This window comes from Garra rufa, chromosome 9 (assembly GCF_049309525.1).
Source record: "Garra rufa chromosome 9, GarRuf1.0, whole genome shotgun sequence".
Classification (NCBI taxonomy): domain Eukaryota; kingdom Metazoa; phylum Chordata; class Actinopteri; order Cypriniformes; family Cyprinidae; genus Garra; species Garra rufa.
Window position 1 is genome coordinate 35,652,928 of NC_133369.1, and position 25,338 is coordinate 35,678,265.

The 25,338-nt window shown below is 35.7% G+C and overlaps 1 protein-coding gene across 1 annotated transcript in view; it reads left to right on the top strand.

Moving 5' to 3' along the window:
• ulk4 (unc-51 like kinase 4) overlaps positions 1-25,330 on the top strand; it is a 177,957-nt gene extending 152,627 nt beyond the window's left edge. The window contains exons 20-21 of the mRNA XM_073847841.1: positions 19,732-19,817; positions 25,106-25,330. Of these exons, the coding sequence (XP_073703942.1) occupies positions 19,732-19,817; positions 25,106-25,169 (150 nt within the window). The 3' untranslated portion in view covers positions 25,170-25,330. The remainder of the gene's footprint in view (positions 1-19,731; positions 19,818-25,105) is intronic.
• Positions 25,331-25,338: the final 8 nt, after the last annotated feature.

Below are 25,338 nucleotides of genomic sequence, written 5' to 3' on the forward strand. Positions count from 1 at the left end.
AGCCAAAAAACATGATTCTCTTCATTATGATTCTCGCCTTCCCCGCTGTGACGAGCCCTGGACCACAAGGACACAAGTGTGACTGCTGTTCTACATTCTCAATCAGTTCACCGAGTCGTCGGTGACAACGAAAGGGGCAAACTAGGAGACAGCGAGAGACAGAGAAGGGACGGAGGTAGTGAGACATTCCCTGAGATACACATCACACGATGCTCTCAGGATAGCAGAATGTGGCAGTGTGTATCGAGTGCATGAATAATGCAGAGGAAGGAGCAGGACAGTGGTGCTAGCAGACGCTCGCTCACACACAAACACATGCACACACTTTTTGCACGGCAAGCTCCCACTCTTGGGACTCAGAGGCGTGCTCATTAGCTCTGCTGTGGCCACCCCTGCAGACTGGAGCCCCTCACAGCATGACAGTAGCAACAATGGCCTCGTCGCTCAGCCCAGCTGCAGCATGAAAGTGTATTGACCCAGGTACGGTGCCTCGGGCCACCGGCCTGCGCTCACAAACATACATTTGCACACTCCTCCATGGGCAAAACTTGTTTTCGAAAGATGAACCGTCAGGGCTGGGTACCGCGCTACTGGTCACAGACGAAGGTGTGAGCTGAATTGCCAATGAGGTTGGGAACAGGAAGGAGGAGTGACTTTTCTGTGATTGACTGAATTCTCCTGTGCAGTTATTGGTGATTATATTTCTTGCTATGCTTCGTGTATTACTAGTGGGGCTGTTATGCCCTTCATGTTTATGTTAAACCTGCCCTACCCCACAGGCAGATCTTTCAAGGTTTCCTGAAGGTGAAGGGTGTCTAAGTTACATCACCTAACCACCGGGGTGCCTCAGGGTTCAGTGTTGGGCCCCCTCCTCTTCTTGAAATACTATTTCTCTTGGCCAAATCATACAATCGCTCAGTTTCTCCTATCACTTTTGCTTGTGCTTTTCAATATTAGTGCAGTCTGACCTGTCTGTATATATTTTAGCCGCTTTTCCACGTAAATTACCAGGAACAGTTTGTCCCAGGAACTTTTTTCCCAGTAACATTTTTCTCCCCAGACCTGTTGCCGTCTGCGTTTCCATCACAGTCTTAAGTACCATGAAGATTAGGCAAATAGTCTGGTGACATAGGACTGTGTGCGACTTTCAGGATTGCGTCCTTGGTAGTTCGGACTTCGCAAGTTGGACTCAGTAGTCTGAACTCGACGCAAATTCGATAATTCTGCAAATGGAACAGCGTACTTGGTAGCGTTAGTCATTAGTGTTGAGGAAAGTTACTTTTATAAGGAATGCATTACAATATTGCGTTACTCCCTAAAAAAGTAAATAATTACATTACTCAGTTATTTTTGCGTTACTTTTTTTTTTTTTTTTTTAAATCTGGGCAGGATTTGCTTGTCTGTTATTAATATAAAAAGTTATGAACACCAAAAGCCTAAAGGAAAAGTAAATTCACATCTATACAGTTGAATACATGAGAAAGTAGTTCTACACTCTTCAGCAATTAAAAAAAAGAACAACAAATGTTAGTTGAGTAATTTTTGCTTATTAGTGAGGTTGAATTGGATCATTGAAGGTCAGCAGCCAAGACACTGGTTTAATAGAATGGAATTAAATACATAACTGATAATTGTAAAGGATATTTTGATATTATTTAACATATTATTGCAGGTTTGCGTCATATTCTGAGGTAAGGTTTCAATAGCGTTACTTATTTATAAAATATATTTTCTTGTAAATTAAAAAGTAATGTGTTACTTCACTAGTTACTTGAAAAAAGTAATCTGATTAGGTAACTCGTGTTACTTGTAATGCGTTACCCCAACACTGTTAGTCAGGTCGCCTTAGCTACTGCAATTTTTCTCACTGTATTTACAATAACACGAAATATGATATCAAACACCACTTTTTGTATTCATTTAAACATATTAGTAGCCACAGAAATGTAGTTGAAGAAACATACATACTTTACAATGAAACTAAATATTATATCAACACTGCCTCTTTTTGTTGTCATTTCAACATATTAATAGCTGCAGAGATGTAGTTCAGGAAACATATTGCATTGAAAATATTAATATATCAAGCAGAACTGCCTGTTTTATTTTAATAAAGTTATAAATGTATAATAAATATATAAAATTACAAAAGTTATATGACCTGGAACAAATAATAGATTCATGACACCAAAGATTAGATTTACCCCAAACTAATTTTATTTCATGTTTAACCACTACAGAGTCATCAGAGCCAGCAGTAAATGTTAGAAGGACTAGCCAAGGTGAGGTGCTCTCGGTGGGATACATTAGCACTGAGCGCCTGGTGATCACCTGGGGCCGGTTGCATAAAACTGTTTTAGACTGGTCTTACAAGTTAGTCATCTAATTTTTTTCTTTAAGACGGGTCTTTACTTTGTAAGCCAGTTGCATAAAATCTTAGACTGGTCTAATTTAAGACCAAAAAGTTAGACTGATTACCCCATGACTAACTTTTCCTTACAATCTATGTTGCCATGGAAACCAACTGTCAGCTGTGACAGATTTTTAAACAGCATAGACTTTTGTTTGTCTTGTGCTATGGCAAATTTTAATCTTTGGGTTTATGAACATGCAATAAGAAGAGAAAGGTTTTTCAAAGACCGCTTTTTTTTTCGTTTGAATATTTCTTCCTTTGCTTCCTGGACCATGTTTTTAAACCGTTTCTGTACATCTTTGACGGTCCGCGGGACATAAGGATTTATTCTATTAACTTTATCCGTTATTGTGGACCAAGCTTTGTGTTTTTTATTGTTTGCATTGTAATCGCTAAATTTGTTCATTAAAATCGATTTTGCAGCATTGTATTCCTCCAATATGCAAATATTTTCAGCAAAGGAAAACTGCGACGAGCGCCCACTGTCGGCCATTTTGTTTAAGCTGTTCAGCGTCTTACTTTTCCCACAATGCAGTGCAAATTAGACTGTCTTACTAAAGACAACCATGTACTTATTTTATGCAACAGTCTTTCCCCACTGACTTTAGTTGGTCAGGCTTATTCTTAGACACAGTCTTAAGATAATGGTTATGTTTATGCAACCGGCCCCTGGAGCTCACATCTCCAAAATCTGAGAAGCATATTTTCAAATACCCTAATGCAAATTTGAGTTTTAAACAACTACATTCTCACCTGAAATACATTGCTGCATGAACTCAACCAATCAGCATGTTCAGCTCCCAAGTCCCATCTCCCGAAAGTTCCGGACCTTTGAAAAAGTACTACCTCGCGAGCAGGGACTTTGAGGGGCAGATTTCTACCCAGAACTTTATTTAGATCCTGGTGCCTGCAGTGGAAACACACTGAGTACCGCGCCAAAGTCCCTAGTTCCTGGGTAAAGTTACTGCTGTGGAAATGGGGCTTTTAAAGCTCCTAGTTCATGTTTTGTCCAGGTTCTTGATCAAAAACAATGGCTAATCAGATTATCTCAAAAGATCATGGCAGCGTGTTAAGTCATCGTTTGTTCATAGAGGGTCCATGTCACACTTCATTGAAAAAGGAAAGGTAAAGGAAAGGACCTAACATGTGGCCAAGTGTGGTGTCCCGTACTCGGAATTTGTGCTCTTCATTTCACCCATCCAAGTGCACACAGCAGTGAGTAGTGAACAAACACACACAGAGAGCATGAACACACACCCGGAGCAGTGGGCAGCCATTTTTCTGTTGGGGGTTCGGTGCCTTGCTCAAGGGTTTCATCTCAGTCATGGTATTGAGGGTGGAAGAGTGCTGGTCATTCACTTCCGCCACCTACAATCTCTGCTGGTAATGAGACTCAAACCCACAACCGTGTACTTAGGGTACAAGTTTGACTTTTGTAGTTTATGACTGTACTATTCCGAGTTACTTTGGATAAAAGTGCCTACTAAATCAAATTAATGTCAATGTAAAACTCATGCAGCTGTTATGGAGAAGCCTCACACCTTCCTCCTGTATAATAATGTGTTACCGGGGATGACAACAATTGTATTATTGTTCCTCACTGACCTTGTCCTAGTTTGGCTATGTAGGGTACAGCACTGACAATGTCATGTTCCATTTCCACTGCCACAGAAAAGCCAAGGCAAACTGTATTCTTTTCTCCATCTCTCCCCCTCTCTCTCCATCCATTTTATCTGTCCTCTGTCCCATCTGTACTATCTGCTCAGCATGGTGTCTGCAGCAAAAAAACAATGCTCTCCAGCTTTCTGTTATCAGCATAGATCTGCATTATCTCACACAATTATCAGCTCCAGAAACAGCTCACGCATTGGGATTTGAGTGCTGGCACGCTGCGTGCTGCACAGTTGCATAAAAAGTTTTTAATGCCTGAGGTTTTGTTCAGTGCCAGCTCAGGTGTGTCTTTTTTTTGTGGAGTTTGAGGAAATCTCTCCCATAGTGACAGTTGTCTGTTGTGGTAAAAATATTAAATACAGTACAAATAGCTAAGATTCTTGATCAACAGCTAAGCCTTGCAGACTTCATCTTCAGTTGGGTGAAAGCCAATGATTGGACATGTTATCACCTCAATAGCAATGTCAAATTTGGTGTAATATCATGAAACCACCATACATCCGTGATGTTTCCCTGTCTTTAGCCACATATGCTACCTGATCTCATGACGAAAACGTACCTGTGAGACACGAAATACGTACTAACAAGTACATATCACTTCAGTTTTCAACAGAAATGAACACTAGAGCTCCATATGTTTCACTTCCCAGACAAAACAAGCTTGCTCAGTAGCTCAGCCAGCACGGAATTGGACTTAGGATGGGGAATCCTTGGGTACAAACCCTTTGAAAAATGATAGGATTGGTATGTTATTTTAAAATGTTATGGAGCATTAGAGTTATAGCGCAACATAATGGACATTGCAAGTTAGAACTGCGGTGATACGTACAAAACCAACGTCACATAAAACATACCACATGCACTTTCATCTGTTCTAGGGAAAAAACAAATACCCTTTTAAGTGCCTCTCAGGTTGACATAAAGTGTTGTCCAAAATGAAGTTTGTTCTGGCCAAGTCTCACATAGACAGGAAAAAAACCAGACTGACTATATGCCACCAACAATAAGTTGTGTTGGTGTTTTAGGTTGTTTAGAATTGGGTTTATCTGAATTAATTCAACAATGGGCTGGCAGTATCAGAGAAAGCACTGGGAAGTTGCAGAAAAAATGTATTAGTCTAAAATATCTGTCTTGAATTAAGTACATTATTTCTAACTTGACCACAGTATACATATGCATGTTTATCCTAATACTAAGTATCTCAGACAAAAGCTTATCTGATTCCAGTGACCTGATTCCACTAACTTTGGTAAATCCTCTTCAACTCTTCAAACTCTTCAAAAGTGCTGATAACATCAACCTGATACCTTGTAAACACAACAGCGTGCTTTCAAGTTTTTATTAGATGGCCATTGAAAGGAATGTGGGCTGTGTGTGGATGTGCCATCTGAGGCACATCTGAGACTACCTAAGCTAAGATAATCTACTGTACTAAAAACTCTACAAACTTTTTTTTCATTGAATTTGTCAAATTGAAATCCGATTGGCCTACATTCGGAACTTTCTCATTTATAAGGCTCTAACACACTAGTTCCATTAAGAGGTGCAAGACTCCAAATGAATGACACATTCTATACACATCCTTTCAATCATCACTCTTTCCTTCCGCTTCCTGCACCATACAGCGAGACAGGTCGACGCTCTGCTGTCTTCAGAACATCCAGTAGGATGAAAGAGTGATGAACCGAAGCCGATTTGACGTAAACCAGTGCGAGCGTGAATTATTCAATCAGACAAACTTGTGAGTGACGGTTGGTTGTTTTATGAATCCGACTGCTTTCACCACCTATGCAAAAAAGCTTTATATTTATGCAAATGATGCAAATTAATTTACATTGTTCTCCTTTTTTTCGGAGTGACAGAGAGCACTTATTCACACGCGAGTGGGCAAGTGACAAAGGCTTTCAATTAAAGCAAGAAAAATCAAGCTCACTCATCCATCTCTCACCCCGGCCATCAACAAAGGCCTTTTAATTAGTATTCATTAATTGTAGCGCTGTAAAATCTATGCATGCTCATTTTTATCAAGCCATCAAAGACCTCACTAATTGCCTCTATAATATCAGAAATAGATCCAGCACACGATGAAGGGGTTTTCAAAGAACAGTACAAAGGCTAAAGAGGAAGAGGGCTCCATTTCACGCCCAGGCCACACAAAACATTGCTTCAGAATGGGAACACTATGTTCTGAGTGACCAGAGTGCTCTGTTAAAAAGAAGAGTTAGTTCATTCTGTTTATGAGTCAGCAGACACCATGACTGATCAGCGTATTATGTGGATGGGTAATGTTAGAGAAAGTTAATGAACAAGAGTTGGGGCCAATAGACTGTAGTATTTTCAAAGACTAGAGCTTGGTGACTTTTAGTCCGCTTGCGGTTAAAATTTACAATTGATACACATTGACATTTAAAAATGTAATCTCTGCAACCTGATCTCATGATGAGACCTGTGAAAACGTTTTCGCAAGACACGAAATATTTTTACATATTCTGTGTGAAATGTCCACTGACTGGCGCTAAAAGAGTGTTCAGGTTTTTTTCCCCGGAACATACATATGGTACATTTTATGTCACCGCAGTTCTGACTTGAAATGTCCGTTTGAGTGACGTTATAATTCTAATGCTCTGTAATGTTTTAAAATAATGTACCATTGTCATTCTCACAGGTATTTCTGTATAAGCACAACATTTATTCTAAGACATTAACAGTTCTAGAAATGTCATCTGGTTCATTAAATGTCATAAAGCCCAACTACAGTCAGAGATACAGACCTTAACGTTTCGGTATTTACTTTACTTCTACAACCATTGGGAAATAAAACACTAAATCGCTTCCCATACTGTTTTTGCTAATGATATTTTAAATCATTTGTCTCATACTTATTTGAGTGAACAGATTTGCCCTTAGAGAAAGAACAGAGTGATAATATAGGAACTAGACTCATTTGACATGGGCCAGTATTCAACCGCTTAGCAACAATCCAGAATGCCTTACAAATGGCATAGCATTGCCATAGCTTTTTGTTAGTACGTTTTGTACATGTGATTAGGACTATTCACGTTTTTTTTTTTTTCATAAATTGCACATGCAGTGTCTGATTCTCCTGTGGTGTAAGGGTCTGATATATTTATATATATTTTTCCTCTCTTGCCCTCACCTCGTCTGCTAGGCTTTTATAACCTAAAAGAATTGAAGTCAGACTGAAGAAAAGAAACTTTGTTATTGAATGTAGCCTTCGAGTCATCATGATTTCTTCTACTGTTTTGTTCTCTGTAGTCCACATAATCATTTCTGATGTCAGAAAGAAAGAGAGGCTGTGAAAGGAAAGGTTTGGAAAAACAAGTACAAGGTTGTTGAACTCTTTGTTCGGAACCACTCCGTGTTTGGCTGGAGTCAGTACAAAAACACTAGCAAATGCATCTCTGTTATAGCTTGTACTTTTCTGAGCAATTTTGGAATTTGTACTTTGACACTTGTTCTCAACTTATGTTCTGCTAGATAAATAAATGTAAGTGTAATGGAAAAATGCTAGATAATATACACCGCCGTTCAAAAGTTTGGGATTAGTAGGATTTGTTTTGCTCATCAAGGCTGCATTTATTTGATCAAAATATTGTGAAATATTATAATTAAAAAAATGTTTTTTGGATTTTTAATATATTTTAAAATGTAAATTATATGTATGTGATGGAAAGCTGTATTTTTAGCATCATTACTCCAGTCTTCAGTGGCACATGATACTACAAAAATCATTCTAATATGCTAATTTATTATCAATGTTAGAAACAACAGTCGTGCTGCTTGATATTTCACAATATTACTGTTTTTTCTGTATTTTTGATTAAATTATTACAGCCTTGATGAGCAGAAGAGACTTCTTTAAATAACATTAAAAATCATACTGATCCCAAACTTTTGAACGGCAATGTACGCAAAAAAAAAAAAAAGTGCCATGATTTGGACATTGTACTGTGAAAAACCTATGTTTTGTGGGCACATATGTAGGGCCCTATAAATTCTGTTTTATTTTTTCCCAAATTCCGAGGGTTTTTTTCCAAATTGCTTTAAAAAAATGGTTTATTTGTCCCATTTGAATTTTTCTAGACTCTGTTTTAATGGATGCATTTTTTTTTAAATCAAAGCATGAAACTTACAGAATTACCAAATTTCAAAAAAGTACATTTTTAAGGCCTGTAAAAAACAAACTCTAATTTAATTTAAATAAATTATGGTAAATATTTTTTCTGGTAAATATTCCATAAAAAAATTATGTTTTAATTGTATTAGTAGTACTAGCACAATCACTACATTAAGTAGTATATGTCTGTCACATTTTCTTGAAGTTAAACCAAACTTTTATTTTGACAGGTTGCTGTAAGACCTGTATGTTTCTGTTTGTATATATGATGATTTCTCGAAAGAAACTAAAATATATACTATAAAATGCTCATGAATTGTCTCTCAGAGGTCTTTCTATGTGTTCATGTACTCATATAATGAGGCGGCAGAGGCTGAAAACACTGCGAGCATCACGCGTGCTTCAGTATGCATGTAGTAAACGAAACCGCATGTCTGCGCCATTCATTCACACAAAGACACGCAGAGAATATGCACGATTCATTTTTAAATCGTATTTTGTCGGCTTAATATTCATAGACAGTAGTCCATATCACATTTTAATTTAAGTGTACCGACCTACTTTTAATTTACTCATCCAAAAATGATTTTGTGAAAATTGTGACATTCCACGTTATACAGTAAATGAAATTCGACATCCGTGCAGGCATGGTATTTCTTTGAATACCCTAGAGTACCTTGTTAATACCATTATTTAGTACCATAGTTTGTATAGGCTATCAAAGTACACAGTATATTAGCTTTACCATGGCACTGCCACAGTACTTTTTTTTTTCAGGAAATAATGAACTGGCACATTACAAACCAGAGGAAAACATAGTTTGAATTATATTCAGCATGCTTTTTTCTGATTTCCAAGTTTTGAAAACCGCTTCAAACATTTGACGTTTATCTTCTCATAGTTACCATTATATGTCTGTTGGGTCTGACGAGAGGTATTATCTGAAGACAATGTGCATAAGTGTATTAAAGCTCATCTCTTCATCTCACTTGATTATGCAGCCACTGATGAAAGTGTGTATTTGTGTGTGTGGCACGTGTTTGTGGGTTGTGGATTGATTGGGTTCATCTCCACATCCTCTCATCTTGTCCTCTTGACAGAATGGCGGGTCGTGCACTTGAGCGCGAGAGTGTAAGGAACATTGGAGTCTCTCTTAAGACCCCATCTGAGAATCTGTTATACTAATATGCTAATAGGCATGTTAATTCAGTTGGTAATTACAAGGACTTGGGTGTACTGTTCCATGTCAGCCTTTGAAGTGGGGAAACTAGGAAACTGCTTGCATATTAAATGCGCAACAGAGCTTGTTTAGGTTCGGAGGAGGGAGTTGAAGAGAAAACGTTTGTTTTTCGTGATGTTTTCTTATCAATGAAAAATCTATCTCTGTCAGAAGGATCATCCGAAGTTCAAGGTTGGTAGCGAATAGATCATGTTAAAGTTTGTTTCTTAATGACCGTACATGTCTTTTGGCACAGAGTTGAACGGATGTTTTTTCTCCATATAATGGACTTCAATAGTGCCCAACAGGTTGAAGGTCCAAATTGCAGTTTCAATGTAGCTTCAAAAGGCATGATTCCAGCTAAGGAATAAGGGTCTTATCTAGCGAAACGATCTGTAATATTCTAAGAAAAATACAAATTTGTGTACTTTTTAACCACAAATGTTCATTTTGCACTAGCTCGACCTCACGCATTATGTACAGTTGAAGTAAAAAATTTACATACACCTTGCAGAATCTGCAAAAATGTTAATGATTTAACCAAAATAAGAGGGATCATATAAAATGCAAGTTATTTTTATTTTATTTAGTACTGTACTGAATAAAAAAATAACACATAAAATATGTTTATATATAGTCCACAAGAGAAAATAATAGTTGAATTTATAAAAATGTCCCCATTCAAAAGTTTACATACACTCAATTCTTAATACTGTATTGTTACCTGAATGATCCACAGCTGTGTTTTTTTGTTTAGTGATAGTTGTTCACGAGTTTCTTGTTTGTCCTGAACAGTTTAAACTGTCTGCTGTTCTTAAGAAAATCTCCTTCAGGTCCCACAAATTCTTTGGTGTTTGAGCATTTTTGTGTATTTGAACCCTTTCCAACAATGACTGTATGATTCTGAGATCCATCTTTTCACACTGAGAACAACTGAGGGACTCAGTTATGCTACTATTACAGAATGTTCAAACACCAGGGATGTAAACTTTTGAATGGAATGAGGCTGTGTACATTTTTTCTTATTTTACTTAAATATCTTTTTTTTTTTTCATTTAGTACTGCCCTTCAGAAGTTACAGAAGATACTTACATGTTCTCCAGAAGACAAAATAAGTTACATTTACCCTAATCTTCAAATTCAAAAAGTTTTCACCCCACAGCTTCATTCTGAAGCATCAGTGAGTATTTGAACCTTCTTGCATATGAGTCCCTCAGTTATCCTCAGTCTGAAAAGATGGATCTCAAAATCATATAGTCATTGTTGGAAAGGGTTCAAATACAAACACAAAAAATGCTGAAAACCAAAGAATTTGAGGGACCTGAATGGCTTTTCTGAAGAACAGCAGGCAGTTTAACTGTTCAGAACAAACAAGAGACTCATAAACAACTATCCCTAAAAAAAAAAAAAAAAAAACAGTATTAAGAATCAAGTGTATATAAACTTTTGAACAGAGTCATTTTCATAAATTCAACTATTATTTTCTCTTGTAGGCTATATGTAAATATCTTTTTATGTGAAATATCTTATTCAGGTCAGTATTAAATCAAAAATAACATGCATTTTGATGATCCCTGTAATTTTGGTAAAATAATTAACATTTTGCTGATTCTGCAAGGTGTATGTAAACTTTTTACTTTAACTGTAATTACACGTGATGTAGGCGGAAGTACCAACCCAGTGTTTACAAAGTGAATGTGCAAAGAGGGTCAAGCGCCCTTTACATAAAAAAGTAAAACAACTATGTTGGATGACTTTGAAGTTGGAGAAGAAAATGAGATTTTGAGGTGAGATGAGTTTTTCGCCCTACCCTACATTTTTTAACTAAAAGTACAAAGACAAAGAACTAACCATGCATGACTTTTCCAACATGATTACGCAATGCGTGAAGACCCGCATGGCAGAGCTAGTGCAAGATGTGCATTTGTGGTTAAAAGATATCATTTTTTTTAGAAAATGGCCAGTCGTTCCGCTAGATTAGACAATTAATCCTCGGCTGGGATCGTGTAGAGCACTGAAGCTGCAGTTTGGACCTTCAACTCGTTGGGCACCATTGAAGTCCACTATATGGATAAAAACCCTGGATTGTTTTCCTCAAAAACCTTTGTTTCATTTCTTTGACTAAAGAAAGAAAGACATGAACATCTTGGATGTTTAGGGGTGAGTAAATGATAAGGAAATTCTTATTCTGGAAGTGAACTAAACCTTTAAGCTAGTTTTAGCAGGTAGTTTGTTCTTGGAGAGTTGTTCTATGGATTTAGGCCATCTCAGTTGCTTCTGTGTCTTCTTGTTATCCCACACTGATTCAATGATGTTGAAATCAGAGCTCTGTGGAGGCTATACCATCTGTTGCAGGACTTTGTGTTCATGCAAAAATCTCATTGGATTATAACTGGAATGTGTGGAAATCATTAACTGATATTTCCCACTGGCATACTAAAGCAGAAGATAGAAGAACTATCTTATGAAAATGTGAAATATCTAATTTATCTACATTTTGCAGACACTTGGTTTGCATTTTCCCCACTGTAGTTATGCGTTTATGAGGCACACTCTGAAAATCATTCAAAGTAATAATTTTTTGCAATCATTTTAGGGCTGATCTTGTGTTGTCATTGCAACTAAATCGTAAAATTGGATATAACTTTACAGACAACTTTACGTGCATATTGTACAAATAATGTGTACAAATTGTCCCCATTCATTTATATTATAAGCACTTTACTGTAACTTAGAGGGATAAATAGAAACATAATTATTGTGGAAATAACCATTTATGCCACAGAAGTTGCAAAAGGTTCAGCTGAGCTTGTACTTATTTAAATTTTTGAAAGGGAAAGTTAATGTTTTTTTTATTTCATGCTGCAAATTGCTGTCAAACTGAACACCCCTTTAGACCAGACTGACTGTTGTCTGCATTGACAGCCATAAAAAGCTGAAGTGATTGAACCCATCAATAGAGTTTAGCTCTCACACATGCGTATGTCTCGTTATATTTTTCCACTGTCCTTGTCTCGATTACGCTTTCTCGCTCTTTCACTCAATATATCTTGTCAGCTTTCATTGTTCATGTCACACTGCAACCCTTTGCATCTGAGCTGCGAGATTCTGTATCCAACTCTGAGGAATGAAGGCCAACATAACGTCTCACATTGAGTCAGACTGCTCCGGGCATGTTGGGCACATTGAATTGCGCAGAGGGGTTGTGAGTCTATCAGCTGCTGAGAAACAATTTCAGCAGCTATTTAAAGTAGCTCCTTCTAGGTGGTTGTTCCAAAACATTCTCCTCATCCGCTATCTGGTGGACATTTGAAGGCTTTCCAGGGAGAGCTTGTTTGTGAGTCATCTGGCTTTTCTCAAACTAATTCCTGGCAAGATGAAGAGATTTTCTCAGAACAAATCTGTTTTTAGTTGGTCTTTACTATGCATTAAAAAAAAGATTCATAATTAAACCTAATAAAGCTTTGAAGATAATGGTATAAATTGCGGCTGGAGGAGGAAAGCATCTGAGGTATAAAGGAATAGTAAGAGTCAAAAAGAAAAGACTTAATATTGTACCTGAATTTTCTTTTTTAATTAAAGCAAATGGAAACGTTTGACAAGCCTAGGTTCTAGGACCAAATTCACGAAAGTCATCTTGAGGTAAAATAATGTTTCTACAATTCTTTGAAAAAAATAATAATAATAATTTCACAAATATTTTCTTAAGAAGAAGTCAGCATAAAAATCTATTTTTGCAAAATGGAACATGCAGTCATATTAAAAAGAAATAATTAAAAAGAAGAAAAAATTAAAAAGACAGTAGTTTGCATTTTTTGTTAAGAATTATATTGAATACATCAGGCTTTTATGGCTCACATAGTGTGATATTGTAGAATATGGAACTCATACTTGAGGTGGAAATAAAGACTGAGCAAAAATACACAGTCTACAATACAATGTCTCTAACTCAAACTCTCTAGCGCTACCACTTATCCAAAATTTTACTCATGTTTATGCTAATAACTTTTGAAACATAAGGTCTAGAGGGATTCCTTTTTCATCTGAATCTTTGGCTCATGCTGAGTCAGAATGTAAAATTTGTCCTAGATGGTTTGTCAGATTTTCACCAAAATTGGCTCAGATTGTCTTTAGACCATGCTGGCCAAAAGTCATAGAATTCAAGTTGATTAGTCAAACAGTTCCTAAATAAAGTGCAAATAAATTGACGAAGAACGCGAGTGTGAGGCTATATCTCTGCAGTGGTTTGGTGTATTGAGACTAAACTTATGTGTTATAACAACCATGACCTGCAACAGTTTCGGCATTAAAAATGCCAATTTTTGCTTATAACGTATTTGCTTAAAACTGGTCTCTTTAGATTTGGAGCAGCATGCAGAGTCGAACCATACCATTTCCAATGTTAGCCATTTTGAGCGTTGGCCATTTTGAATTTTGTTGTAAAATGCTATATTTTACGAACGCATTTTCATATCATTACGAAACTTAGTAGGTTTCTTTGGCACCATACCCTCATGGTACTAAAAAGGTTTTGGTCAGAAGTTATACTGAAATTTTTTTTTGTTTTTGTTTAAATTAGTCTATTGTAATGAGACTGACCTTGATAGATTTCTTGGATCATGCTGAAAACATCAATACCATTTATAGCATAATTGTCCCAACTTCATGTTAGCCATTTTGATTTATGTCAAAAAGCCTACTTTTTCAAACTCCTAGACAATTGGACCGAATTTCACCAAATTTGACTTAGATCATTTCCAGACCATGCTGGCAGAAAGTTTTGGATTTTGTCTCGATATATAAAACAGTTATTGTTTAACTCATCAACAAATTTGCTGGAATAATGCCAAACTGTGTCTGAGGTTGTATCTCTGCAAAGCTTTCACATATTGACACTAAACTTTGTATGTGCCATTGTCACCTCACACTTTAACCATATTCTCAAAACAATAATTTTCAATGACTTCAAAGTCAATATTTTGATCGCTGGCAGCTTATTCACTACATCCACCATCAAATAACAGTGACATTTATATTTTATTGCATACAGTAATTGCTCTGCAGTTAAGCCATTGATACCAGTTACATTTTTGCTAATGATATTCTTTTGTTTTATGCCTGCGATAGTTACGAGTGAAACATCATGTCATTATTGTGGATCAAACAGTTCCACCCCGAGGAATAAAGGTGAATTGCACGTATTGAGTCATCAGATATTTACATATTTTTGCACACGAAAAATATACTTGCGCTATTACACACTTCGGGTTTCTAGCGACCCTATACACCTTTTACAAAAAAATAATTTATATTTTGTTATTTTTTTCTTGTTATATTGTTTATAATTAATAGATTGAGGAATATCATATGTCAAACTTAAAAAAAATTAAGGAGGGAGAGAGTAGTGATTGACGTCCTGGGTCGCTAAAGACCCAAGGTACGCATTTAAGGGTTAATAATGAAATTTCCAAAAATGCTACAATTTTTTGATTGCATTAGCCTATTGTAATGGAACTGGTCTCAAAATATTCCTTGGGTCATGCTGACAACATAATACAACACAACAATTATCCCATAGTCAGCCGAACTTCCTGTCTGCCATTTAGATTTTTGTTAAAAACCTGCTTTTTCGAACTCCTCCTAGGCTGTTTGTCTGATTTTCGCCAAAATAGAGTCAGATCATCTTCACACTGTTCTGACAAAATGTTATGGATTTTGTGTTCATAAATAAAAATCCTATTTGTATTGCACCGTAACAAATTTGAAGCATGATACCAGACTATGTCTAAGGCTGTATCTCTGCAAAACTTTGACATATTGACACCAAACTTTGTGTGTGCCATTGTCACCTCACACAGAACACACCACATCAATTTGTTAACAGCCAGCTTCATTCAGTTCAGCATTCACTAGATATTATACCAGCAGTCAAACATCTGGCTGTAATATCAGGTGTTAATTTTACACACTAAATGTGTAACCATGTGTATGAGTAAATGATTGACTGGATGAATGATCCTTTTGTAATACTGTTCAAATAAATATACGCTGATCATATACTTATCCCTCTGTCAGCCCTTTTGGACAAGCTGCAGCTGTCAGTTAACAACAGTTGGGTTGCTAAGCATGTGATTATTTAGCATAAATTTGTATACGTCCAATTTAAATGGGTGAATAGGTAATGCCTTGTGTTTTGGGGAGGAAGGAATTGAACTAAGGCTAAAATGACGTGTTCAGCCGGGTGCATAACCCTGTTGCCTAGTAACGAGTGGGCAGGCGGGCTGAGGTGATGACATCAGTGATAAAGAGCACAAGCGTGTGTGTCCTTGCACAAGACAGCAGACTCTTTAGAAACGTAATGATGATCCCACCACCCTTCTTATATCGGACCCTTCCTTATACTCAGGGCTATTACCCTATTTCTTTTTGAAATGCAAAAAAATAAATAAATCAGCATATTTGTCCCTTAGTATCACAAGAGTTTTTCCAGATAGCATTAGTTTTTCAGACAGTGCTTTTGTGCACAAGCTGTCACCCTGTTGTGTTTTAGAAGTAAAGGCAGCATTTTCTGAACGTGCCGTCACAATCTGTGGGCTCCTTGCTTAGATGTGGCTTAGCATGAAAGAGTGTGTGAGACATAAACACAGAATAAGACAAACTTCTGAAGTGCCAGTTGATCCCAGTCTGTTCTGGCAACTTCGGCGTAGTGTCTGAGCATGATATAGTCTCAATTTCAGCTCTGTGTGCTTCTGTATAGTGACTTCATTGCAACTTTTGGGCCCTGCATACAGTTTCCAAAATTGCCTTTTTACTATATCCGTCAGTGTGATACTTTTCATATTAGTTGAACCATAATCAATTCAAAAGTTTGGGATCAGTAAGATTTTTTAATGTTTTTGAAGAAGACTTTTTCTGCTCATTAAGGCTGTGTTTATTTGGTTAAAAATACAAAAAAAGTAATATTGTGAAATATTATTGCAATTTAAAATAGTGGTTTTATATTCTAATAGAATTTAAAATAGAATTTTCAGCATTATTACACCAGTCTTCATGTCGGTCCTTCAGAAATCATTCTAATATGCTTATTAGTTATCAATGTTGGAAACAGTTGTGCTCAGTATTTATTTTCAGATTTTTTGTTGAAATAAATGTTAAAAAGAGCAAGATTTATTTAAAATATAAATCTTTTGTAACAGTATACACTACCGTTCAAAGTTTAGGTTCAGTACATTTTTCTTTCTTTCTTTCTTTGAAAGAAATTAATACTTTTATTCAGCAAGGATTTGTTAAATTGATAAGAAGTGATAGTAAAGACTTATATTGTTAGGAGATATTTTGAATAAATTAACCTTTTATTCATCAAAGAATCCTGAAAATATATCACAGGTTCCAAAAAAAAATATTAAACAGGACATAATAAATTAGCATATTAGAATGATTTCTGAATGATTGTGAGACACTAAAGACTTGAGTAACTGATGACTGATTAAAATTCAGCTTTGCATCACAGAAATAAATTATATTTTAAAGTATATTAAAACAGAAAACTGTTGTTTTAAATTGCAGTAATATTTCATAGTATTACTGTCTCTTATTTCTGTTTTTTTTTAACTCTGTATTTTTGATCAAATAAATGGAACTTAAAAAAACTTATTTGAAAAACATTACAAATCTTACTGATCCCAAACTTTTGAACAGCAGTGTACTTACAATTAATTTTAATTTATTATCACCAATATGCCATATTCAACACATTAGGTCTTGAGGAAAAAAAAGTAACAGATTAACTAGCGGAATTTATGCTCTCATTTGGCACTTGGTAAGTTAGACTAAAGTGGAGCTACTCTAGGAAAAAGTAGTTTGAAGCTTTTTAAGAGCACTACGTTTTTATTATGTAAATATTACATTATTTAACAAGAAATCTTGCGCAAAACTGTTGGAGTTTAAATTAGTGCAAAAGCTTCAGATGAACACATTAATTTACACACATACTGAATGAAAACACCCTGGTTTATTTTATTATTACAGAAATGAAAAGTGATTTTAAATAAGATTTGTGATGTGCTTCTGTGTGTGTGTTGAAGAAGAATGGAATAAACCATTCTATTAATATGAATTCATTTCACAATTTCTTTATTAAAGGGATAGTTCACCTGCTATTAGTTACTCACCCTCACTTGTCCCAAACCCACAAGACGTTGATCTTCGTTCATCTTTGGTACACAAATTAAGATATTTTTGATGAAATCCGAGAAAGTATTCTTGTAGTATGTCACGTTTTAACCACAGATGTCACATGGACTATTTTAACAATGTCCTTACTACCTTTATGGGCCTTGGACATAGTAGTTTCATTGCTGTCTATAAAGGGTCATAAAACTTTCAGATTTCATCAAAAATATCTGAATTTGTTTTCCGAAGATGAGCAAAGTTCTTACATGTTTTGAGTGACATGAAGTTAATTAAGTAACGACAGAATTTTCATTTTTGGGTGAACTATTCCCTTAAGTTTTTGAAGTTTTAGTTGCATAAACTTTGAGTGGATGAAATTCTCCTCAGGAGAATTCTGACCTTTTTTCTCAGAACTGTGAGATATAAATGCACAACTGTCAGTTATAAAGTCAGAATTGTGGGATATAAACTCACAATTGCAAGAAATAAAGTCTGACTTCTGACTTTTTTACCGCAGTTGTGACTTTGTATCTCTCAATTCTGACTTTCTTTCTTGCAATTGCGAGTTTGTATCAATTCTGACCTTTTTTCTCAGAACTGTACGATATAAACGCACAATTGTGAGTTATAAAGTCAGAATTACGGGATATAAACACGATTGCGAGAAATAAAGTCAGAATTGCGAGATATAAACTTGCAATTCTGTTTTTTTCTCGCAATTGCTACTTTGTCTCTCACAATTCTGTCTTTTTTCTCAGAATTGTGTCTCATTAACTCGCAATTCTGACATTTTTTTTCTCAGAACTGAGATATGAATGCACAATAGCGAGTTATAAAGTCAGAATTGTAGGATATAAACTCACAATTGCAAGAAATAAAGTCAGAATTGCGAGATATAAACTCGCAACTCTGACTTTTTTTCACAATTGCAACTTTGTATCGCAATTCTGACTTTTTTCTCGCAATTGCAACTTTGTATCTCGCAATTCTGACTTTTTTCTCGCAATTGCAACTTTGTGTCTCACAGTTCTCTTTTTTCCCAGAATTGTGTCCCATAAACTCACAATTCTGCCCTTTTTCTCAGAACTGTAAGATATAAACGCACAATTGTCAGTTATGAAGTCAAAATTGTGGGATATAAACTCACAATTGCAAGAAATAAAGTCAGAATTGTGAGATATAAACTCGCAACTTTCACTTTTTTTCGCAGTTGCGACTTTGTATCTCACAATTCTGACTTTCTTTCTCACAAATGCGTGTTTATCTCGCAATTCTGACTTTTTTTCTCAGAATTTACAGTTGCGGATTTTGACTTTTTAACTTGCAATTGGGAGTGTATATCATGCAATTGCGACTTTATTTCTCAGAATTGCAGGTTTATATGACACAATTCTGACTTTATTTCTCCAAATGGCGAGTTTGTATCACAAGATAGTCACAATAACTTTTTTTTTTTTTTTTTTTTGGCAGAAACAGGCTTCCATACTTTAATGCTTCCTTGCTGAAAGTTTCAATTTCCTTTCTTATTAAAAAAAAAAAACTTAACTGACACTAACAAAGTTTTATGGTCTGCTTATTTTCGTGATGTCTATTATTAGTTACTTTTGTCACACATATATTTTTAATATCAAAAGATGGCAGGTAGATTTGTAGCAGTATGTGAGTTATGAAGGAAAAAGTTACAAACGGCCTTTCCGATTTCCCAGCGTGTGCTGTACATCTGCCAGCGTGAGGATCAGGATTCACGGAGAGCTCTTAAAAAGATGAAGTGTCTGTCCTGTGCTGTTCATCAGAGGGGGCTTTCACTGACCCTCATTCACTCAGATGAAGCATCTCATCTGTGAGACGCCATCGAGATGACATTGTAATGGGGTCCGTCACGCTGAAGTGCGGAGAGCCGCTAATTCTAAAAACAGACACGTCAAATCAGCGGCAAAGTACTCGAGTGTCGTACGGGTTACCATTCATGCTATTTTCAGCCTGTTATGATAGAGCGGAGCTCGTGGAGTGCGTTAAAGTGACTAAATAGGTTTCACGCTGCTTCTGGTTGACATCGTATGAGAGTGTGTCATCTGTGAGCCAGTTTCCTAAGGTACATTTTATCTTCTTCCCGTACAGATGAGTGCAGTTGGCAGCTCCTGTTGGGGTTCTTCGGAAGGGCAGATCCTGGTTCACGTGCTGCAGAAACTGACGCTGCCTACTAGGTGAGTTAATCGACACAGGCGCCTCAACCAGCGCCACATGGGCCCCCGGTCGGGTCTCTTAGTGCGACCCTCCTCTTTGATCCATTCATGTCGGTGGCTGAGGCGTAGGCCTCTGATGAGAGCTTCCTTGAGCTCAGGCCTCACCCTCAGATTGATACAGGCTTATTGTGGCTGCCTGTGGGGGCAGGACCCCCCTCCTCTTCCTTCTGCTGAAATGAGAAGGAATCCCTTTGATGTTGCCCAGCCAAGCTTGGGAGGCAAAGCTTCAGCAATATTGGGTTCTTGGAAAAGCAGAGACGAATTATTGAAAACAATGCATAACTGAATGATGACATCACCAGAATGCTTTCCGCTCTGGGGGCCCTTTGAATAAAGTTAAATTCTTTATTAGTATCCCAGGTACAATTTAATGCAAGCTTTCTCCACTTTCCTCAAGCTCAATTTATTGTACATATACAGTTGAGGTGAAGTTTACATACACCTTGCCGAATCTGCAAAATGTTAATTAGTTCAACTATAGTTAGTTTAGTTTAATTTATTAATTAGAGTAAAATAAGAGGGATCATACAAAATACATGTTTTTTTTTTTTATTTAGTACTGACTTGAATAAGATAATTCACATAAAAGATGCTTACATATAGTTTACAAGAGAAAATAATAGTTGAATTTATAAAAATTACCCTGTTCAAAAGTTTGCATACAGTTGATTCTAAATGCTGTGTTTTTACCTGAATGATCCACAGCTGCGTTTTTGTTTGTGTGATAGTTGTTCATTAGTACCTTGTTTGTCCTGAAAAGTTAAACTGCCCGCTGTTCATCAGAAAAATCCATCAGGTCCCACAAATGTATTGTTTTTTTAAGCGTTTTTGTGTATTTGAACCCTTTCCAACAATGACTGTATGATTTTGAGATCCATCTTTTTTTTTTACACTAAGGACAACTGAGGGACTCATATGCAACTATTACAGAAGGTTCAAACACTCACTGATGCTTCAGAAGGAAACACGGTTGAAGATCAGGGTAAATTTAACTTTTGTCTTCTTGGAAACATAAGCATCTTCTGTAGCTTCTATAGGGCAGTACTAAATGAAAAAATATATATGATATTTAGGCAAAATAAGAAAAATGTACACATGGCTTAGTTAATGCATAGTTTTTCCTTCTGGAGCATCACTGAGCATTTTGAACATTCTGTAACAGTTGCATATGAGTCCCTCAGTGTGAAAAGATGGATCTCAAAATCATACAGTCATTGTTGGAAAGGGTTCAAATATACAAAAATGCTGAAAAATCAAAGAATTTGTTGGACCTGAAGGATTTTTCTGAAGAACAGCGGGCAGTTTAACTGTTCAGGACAAACTAAGAAACTCAGGAACAACTATCACTAAACAAAACAAAAAAACACACAGCTGTGGATCATTCAGGTAACAACATAGTATTAAGAATCAAGTGTATGTAAACTTTTGAACGGGGTCATTTTTATAAATTCTACTATTATTTTCTCATGTGGACTATATGTAAACATCTTTTATGTGAATCTTATTCAGGTCAGTACTAAATAAAAAAACAACTTGCGTTCTGTATGATCCCTCATATTTTTGGTAAAACAATTAACATTTAGCAGATTCTGCAAGGTGTATGTAAACTTTTGACCTCAACTGTAGTGCTTTTCATAATACACTTTTAAAGCCAAATACACAGCCTTTTTTTAAGTATACTGTATAGCATTTAACACATGCACATTAGAAAGTTTTATCAACATATAGTTGGAGTATTTTCCCACGTTTTTGCTTTTAAAAAAAAAAAAGAGGATTTTTTTGTCGCATATCATTCGATGAGGTATTTAAGTCAAATCTGAGAGATTTCTGTCCCTACAATAAAAGCCCAAGTCTCCAAAACTTTTACCAGAAAAGTTTGTGAAAGTATTGTAAAAGTACTTACCTGATCTCATGACAAAAACGTACCTGTGGGAACTTCTTCGCAAGATGCCAAATATGTACCAATAAGAATATCACTGCAGTTTCCAAAAGAAATGAACACCGAAGGTGGTAAAACATTGAGCACTTGTAATCATTTCCGTACAGTTGTCATTACAGCTCCATATGCTTTGCTTTCCAGACATAACATGGAATTGGACATGCGTAATCCTTGAGTACAAATCCTGTGACAAACTTTTTTTTTTTTGTTCATACTATTGTTTAGGTTTAGGTGTAGTGCAGATGGTACATTATTTAAAAATGTCAGTGCATTAGAGTCATAGCACCACTCAAAGAACATTTCAAGTCAGAACTGCGGTGACATTGGACATTTTGCATCGAATATGTCATGAAATGTACATGTCTGGTACGTTTTCATCATGAGATCAAGTTGCAAAGTAATGCTTTCAAATATAAACACTGATCAGCGCACATAAATACAGCATGTTAAAGACAAACGGAAGCTTAAATGTGACCCTGGACCACAAAACCAGTCTTAAGTCGCTGGGGTATATTTGTAGCAATAGCCAAAAATACATTGAATGGGTCAAAATTTTTGATTTTTCTTTTATGCCAAAAACCATTAAGAAATTAAGTAAAGTTCATGTTCCATGAAGATTTTTTGTAAAATTCCTTCTGTAAATATATCAAAATGTAATTTTTGAATTGTAATATGCATTGTTAAGAACCTAATTTGGACAACTTTAAAGGTGATTTTCTCAGTCTTTTTGATTTTTTTGCATCCTCAGATTTCTGATTTCAAATAGATGTATCTCAGCCAAATATTGTCCTATCCTAACAAACCATACATCAATAGAAAGCTTATTTACTGAGCTTTCATATGATGTATAAATCTCAGTTTTGTCAAATTTAACCTTATGACTGGTTTTGTGGTCCAAGGTCACAAATGTGCTTGCTTGACGCACAAGAACCAGTAAGGTTCTCATGTACATTGAAGTACATTTAAGCTTCCATTTACCGTATTTGATGTGCTCTATGCATATGCAATGATCAATATATATATATAAATCAAATTAAATACATTTGTGTAAATTGATTGTGTCTCTCTTTAGAAGGCTTTTATTAACACTTGATTCATTTGGATTACTTTAACAATGTTTGTATGAATAATTTTAAGCATTAAAAATTGTGGAAAGGACTTTTAATGGAGGGACAAAAATCTCCCAGGTTTTAATTTGCACTACTATATGCTTGTTACAACATGAGGATAAGTAAATATAAACAGAATTTTCACTTTTGAGTAAATTAACTCTTTATAACTTGTATTAAAATGAGAATATTCCTTGAATGTGTATGACAGATGAAGTTGGATATACTATATTATTCTTTTAACCCTGGGTTAAAGGGATAGTTCAGCCAAAAATGAAAATTCTGTCATTAATTACTCACCCTCATGTCGTTCCAAACCCGCAAGACCTTCGTTTATCTTCGGCAACTCACACTTTACATAGAAAGGACATCGATAAAATGGTCAATGTGACATCAGTGGTTCAACCATAATGTTTTTTCAAGCATTATATTAGTAAAATGGGTTATGATTGGGTTTCAGCTTGTAGAGCAATACATCAATGTACAATGCTAAGAACTGTAACGCAGCATTAGTTTCAGCAGAACTCTGTTCTGTTAATTTGTTTTCTTGCTTTAGGGTATATTGAGCAGACAAACAATGATGAATACACCTCAGAAAAATATCTACTTGATTTTTAAATAATTCATGCTCCGTAGCAGCACTTCGAAGAATTGAATTAGCTCAGGTATAGGTTACCTCTACTCAGTTTTAATTTGGAGAAATATTTAAAGTTTTTAAATTAGTAATTAATTTAGGGTGAAATTCACAGCGTCTGCATCAGTAATGTATGTGGACAACGCTGTTATCTTATTTAAGCAGGTCTGTGCTTGGCACTTCTCTCTAATTACCATATTCATGAAGTAAACAACCATTGTGAATAACTTTTGACTAGAATCTAATGCGCTACATGCTTAATGCATTTAAATAATCCAGTTCAGTTCTGATACAAAAACACTGATGTAAGGGTTAAAAGTATTAACTCCCAAGCATAAGTTGATGTAAGTTCTTCACGATGGCCTTCAGCTCACGGTCAGTCGAACAAAGCCAAACTCACATTAGAAGACTGAAGATTGCTGCCTTGCATTCTTTTCCACCTTAGTATACATTCTCACAGCAATGGCAAAGTTTAATTCTTACAATGTCTGAGGACGCTGATTTACACAGAGCTGGAAACATGGATGAGTGTGCTTGGGGAGCATCTTGAATTATTTTGCTCCTGCTATCCAGTGCATCACTCTTATAAGGTGTTGTTCATCAGGACCTGTACTCACACCTGACAGGCCAAAATCATTTGCAGAGTCTCACAAGTGTGCACACCAGATAAGACACTGTGACGGACAGGGGCTTCTGGTTGCCAGTTTAAGGCAATGAGCTTGAGAGTTGCATTGTGTACTTGCTTTAAGTCAGAGGACTTGTTTTCTTAAACACTAACAGTCAAATGTTTTTGAACAGATTCCTATGTTTTTTTTAAAGTAGTCTTACCAAACCTGCATTTATTTGATCCAAAGTACAGCAAAAACCGTAACATTTTAAATGTTTTACTATTTAAAATAACTGTTCAATTTGAATTTGTAAAACGTAATTTATTCCTGTGATTTCAAAGCTGATTTTTTAGCCTTCAGAAATCATTCTAATATTCTGATTTGCTGCTCAAAACCATGTAGAACAGCCGAGTAGATTTTTTTCAACTTACTTTAATGAATAGAAAGTTCAGAAGAACTGCATTTATCTGAAATAGAATTTTTGTAACAAATGTCTTTATCATCACTTATGATCAATTTAAAGCATCCTTGCTAAATAAAAGTGTTAATTTAAATCATTTCTATTCCCCTCAAACATTATACTGACTCCTGGCTTTTGAATGATAGTGTATAATGTTACAAAAGCTTTTTTTTTTTTTTTTAGATAAATGCTGATCTATGGATCTTTTTGAAAAAAATTACTCAACTGTTTTTTAATCAACAATTCAGAATGATTTCTGAAGGAACATGTGACAGACTGGATTAATGATGCTGAAATTAGCTCTGATCACAGGAATAAATTACATTTTTAAATAGTAAAATTTTCACAATTTTACTGTTTTAGCTGTCCTTCGGTGATCAGATGAGACTTATTAAAAAAAAAACATTACAAATCTTACTGTTCAAAAACTTTAGACTGGTAGTGTAAGTTAATGTTTGGACTACTAAATTAATGAAATGCACTCTAATTTCTGTCCCAGGTCCCAGTCAGACATGGCAGTGGAATCACTAGCTGCAGCGATTCTGAAGGGCATCGGAGAATGAGTTTCACGCCTGGTATTTAATATGTATACTGTAATTTTGTATCTGTTATAAATGGCATTTCACAAGAGACTGTTAAACTTGTGATAATTGTTTTAAAATGTCCTTTGTAGTTATAGAACGACTGCACCACTTTGTTCACACTGTGTATTTCAAAAATAAAAATGTCCAC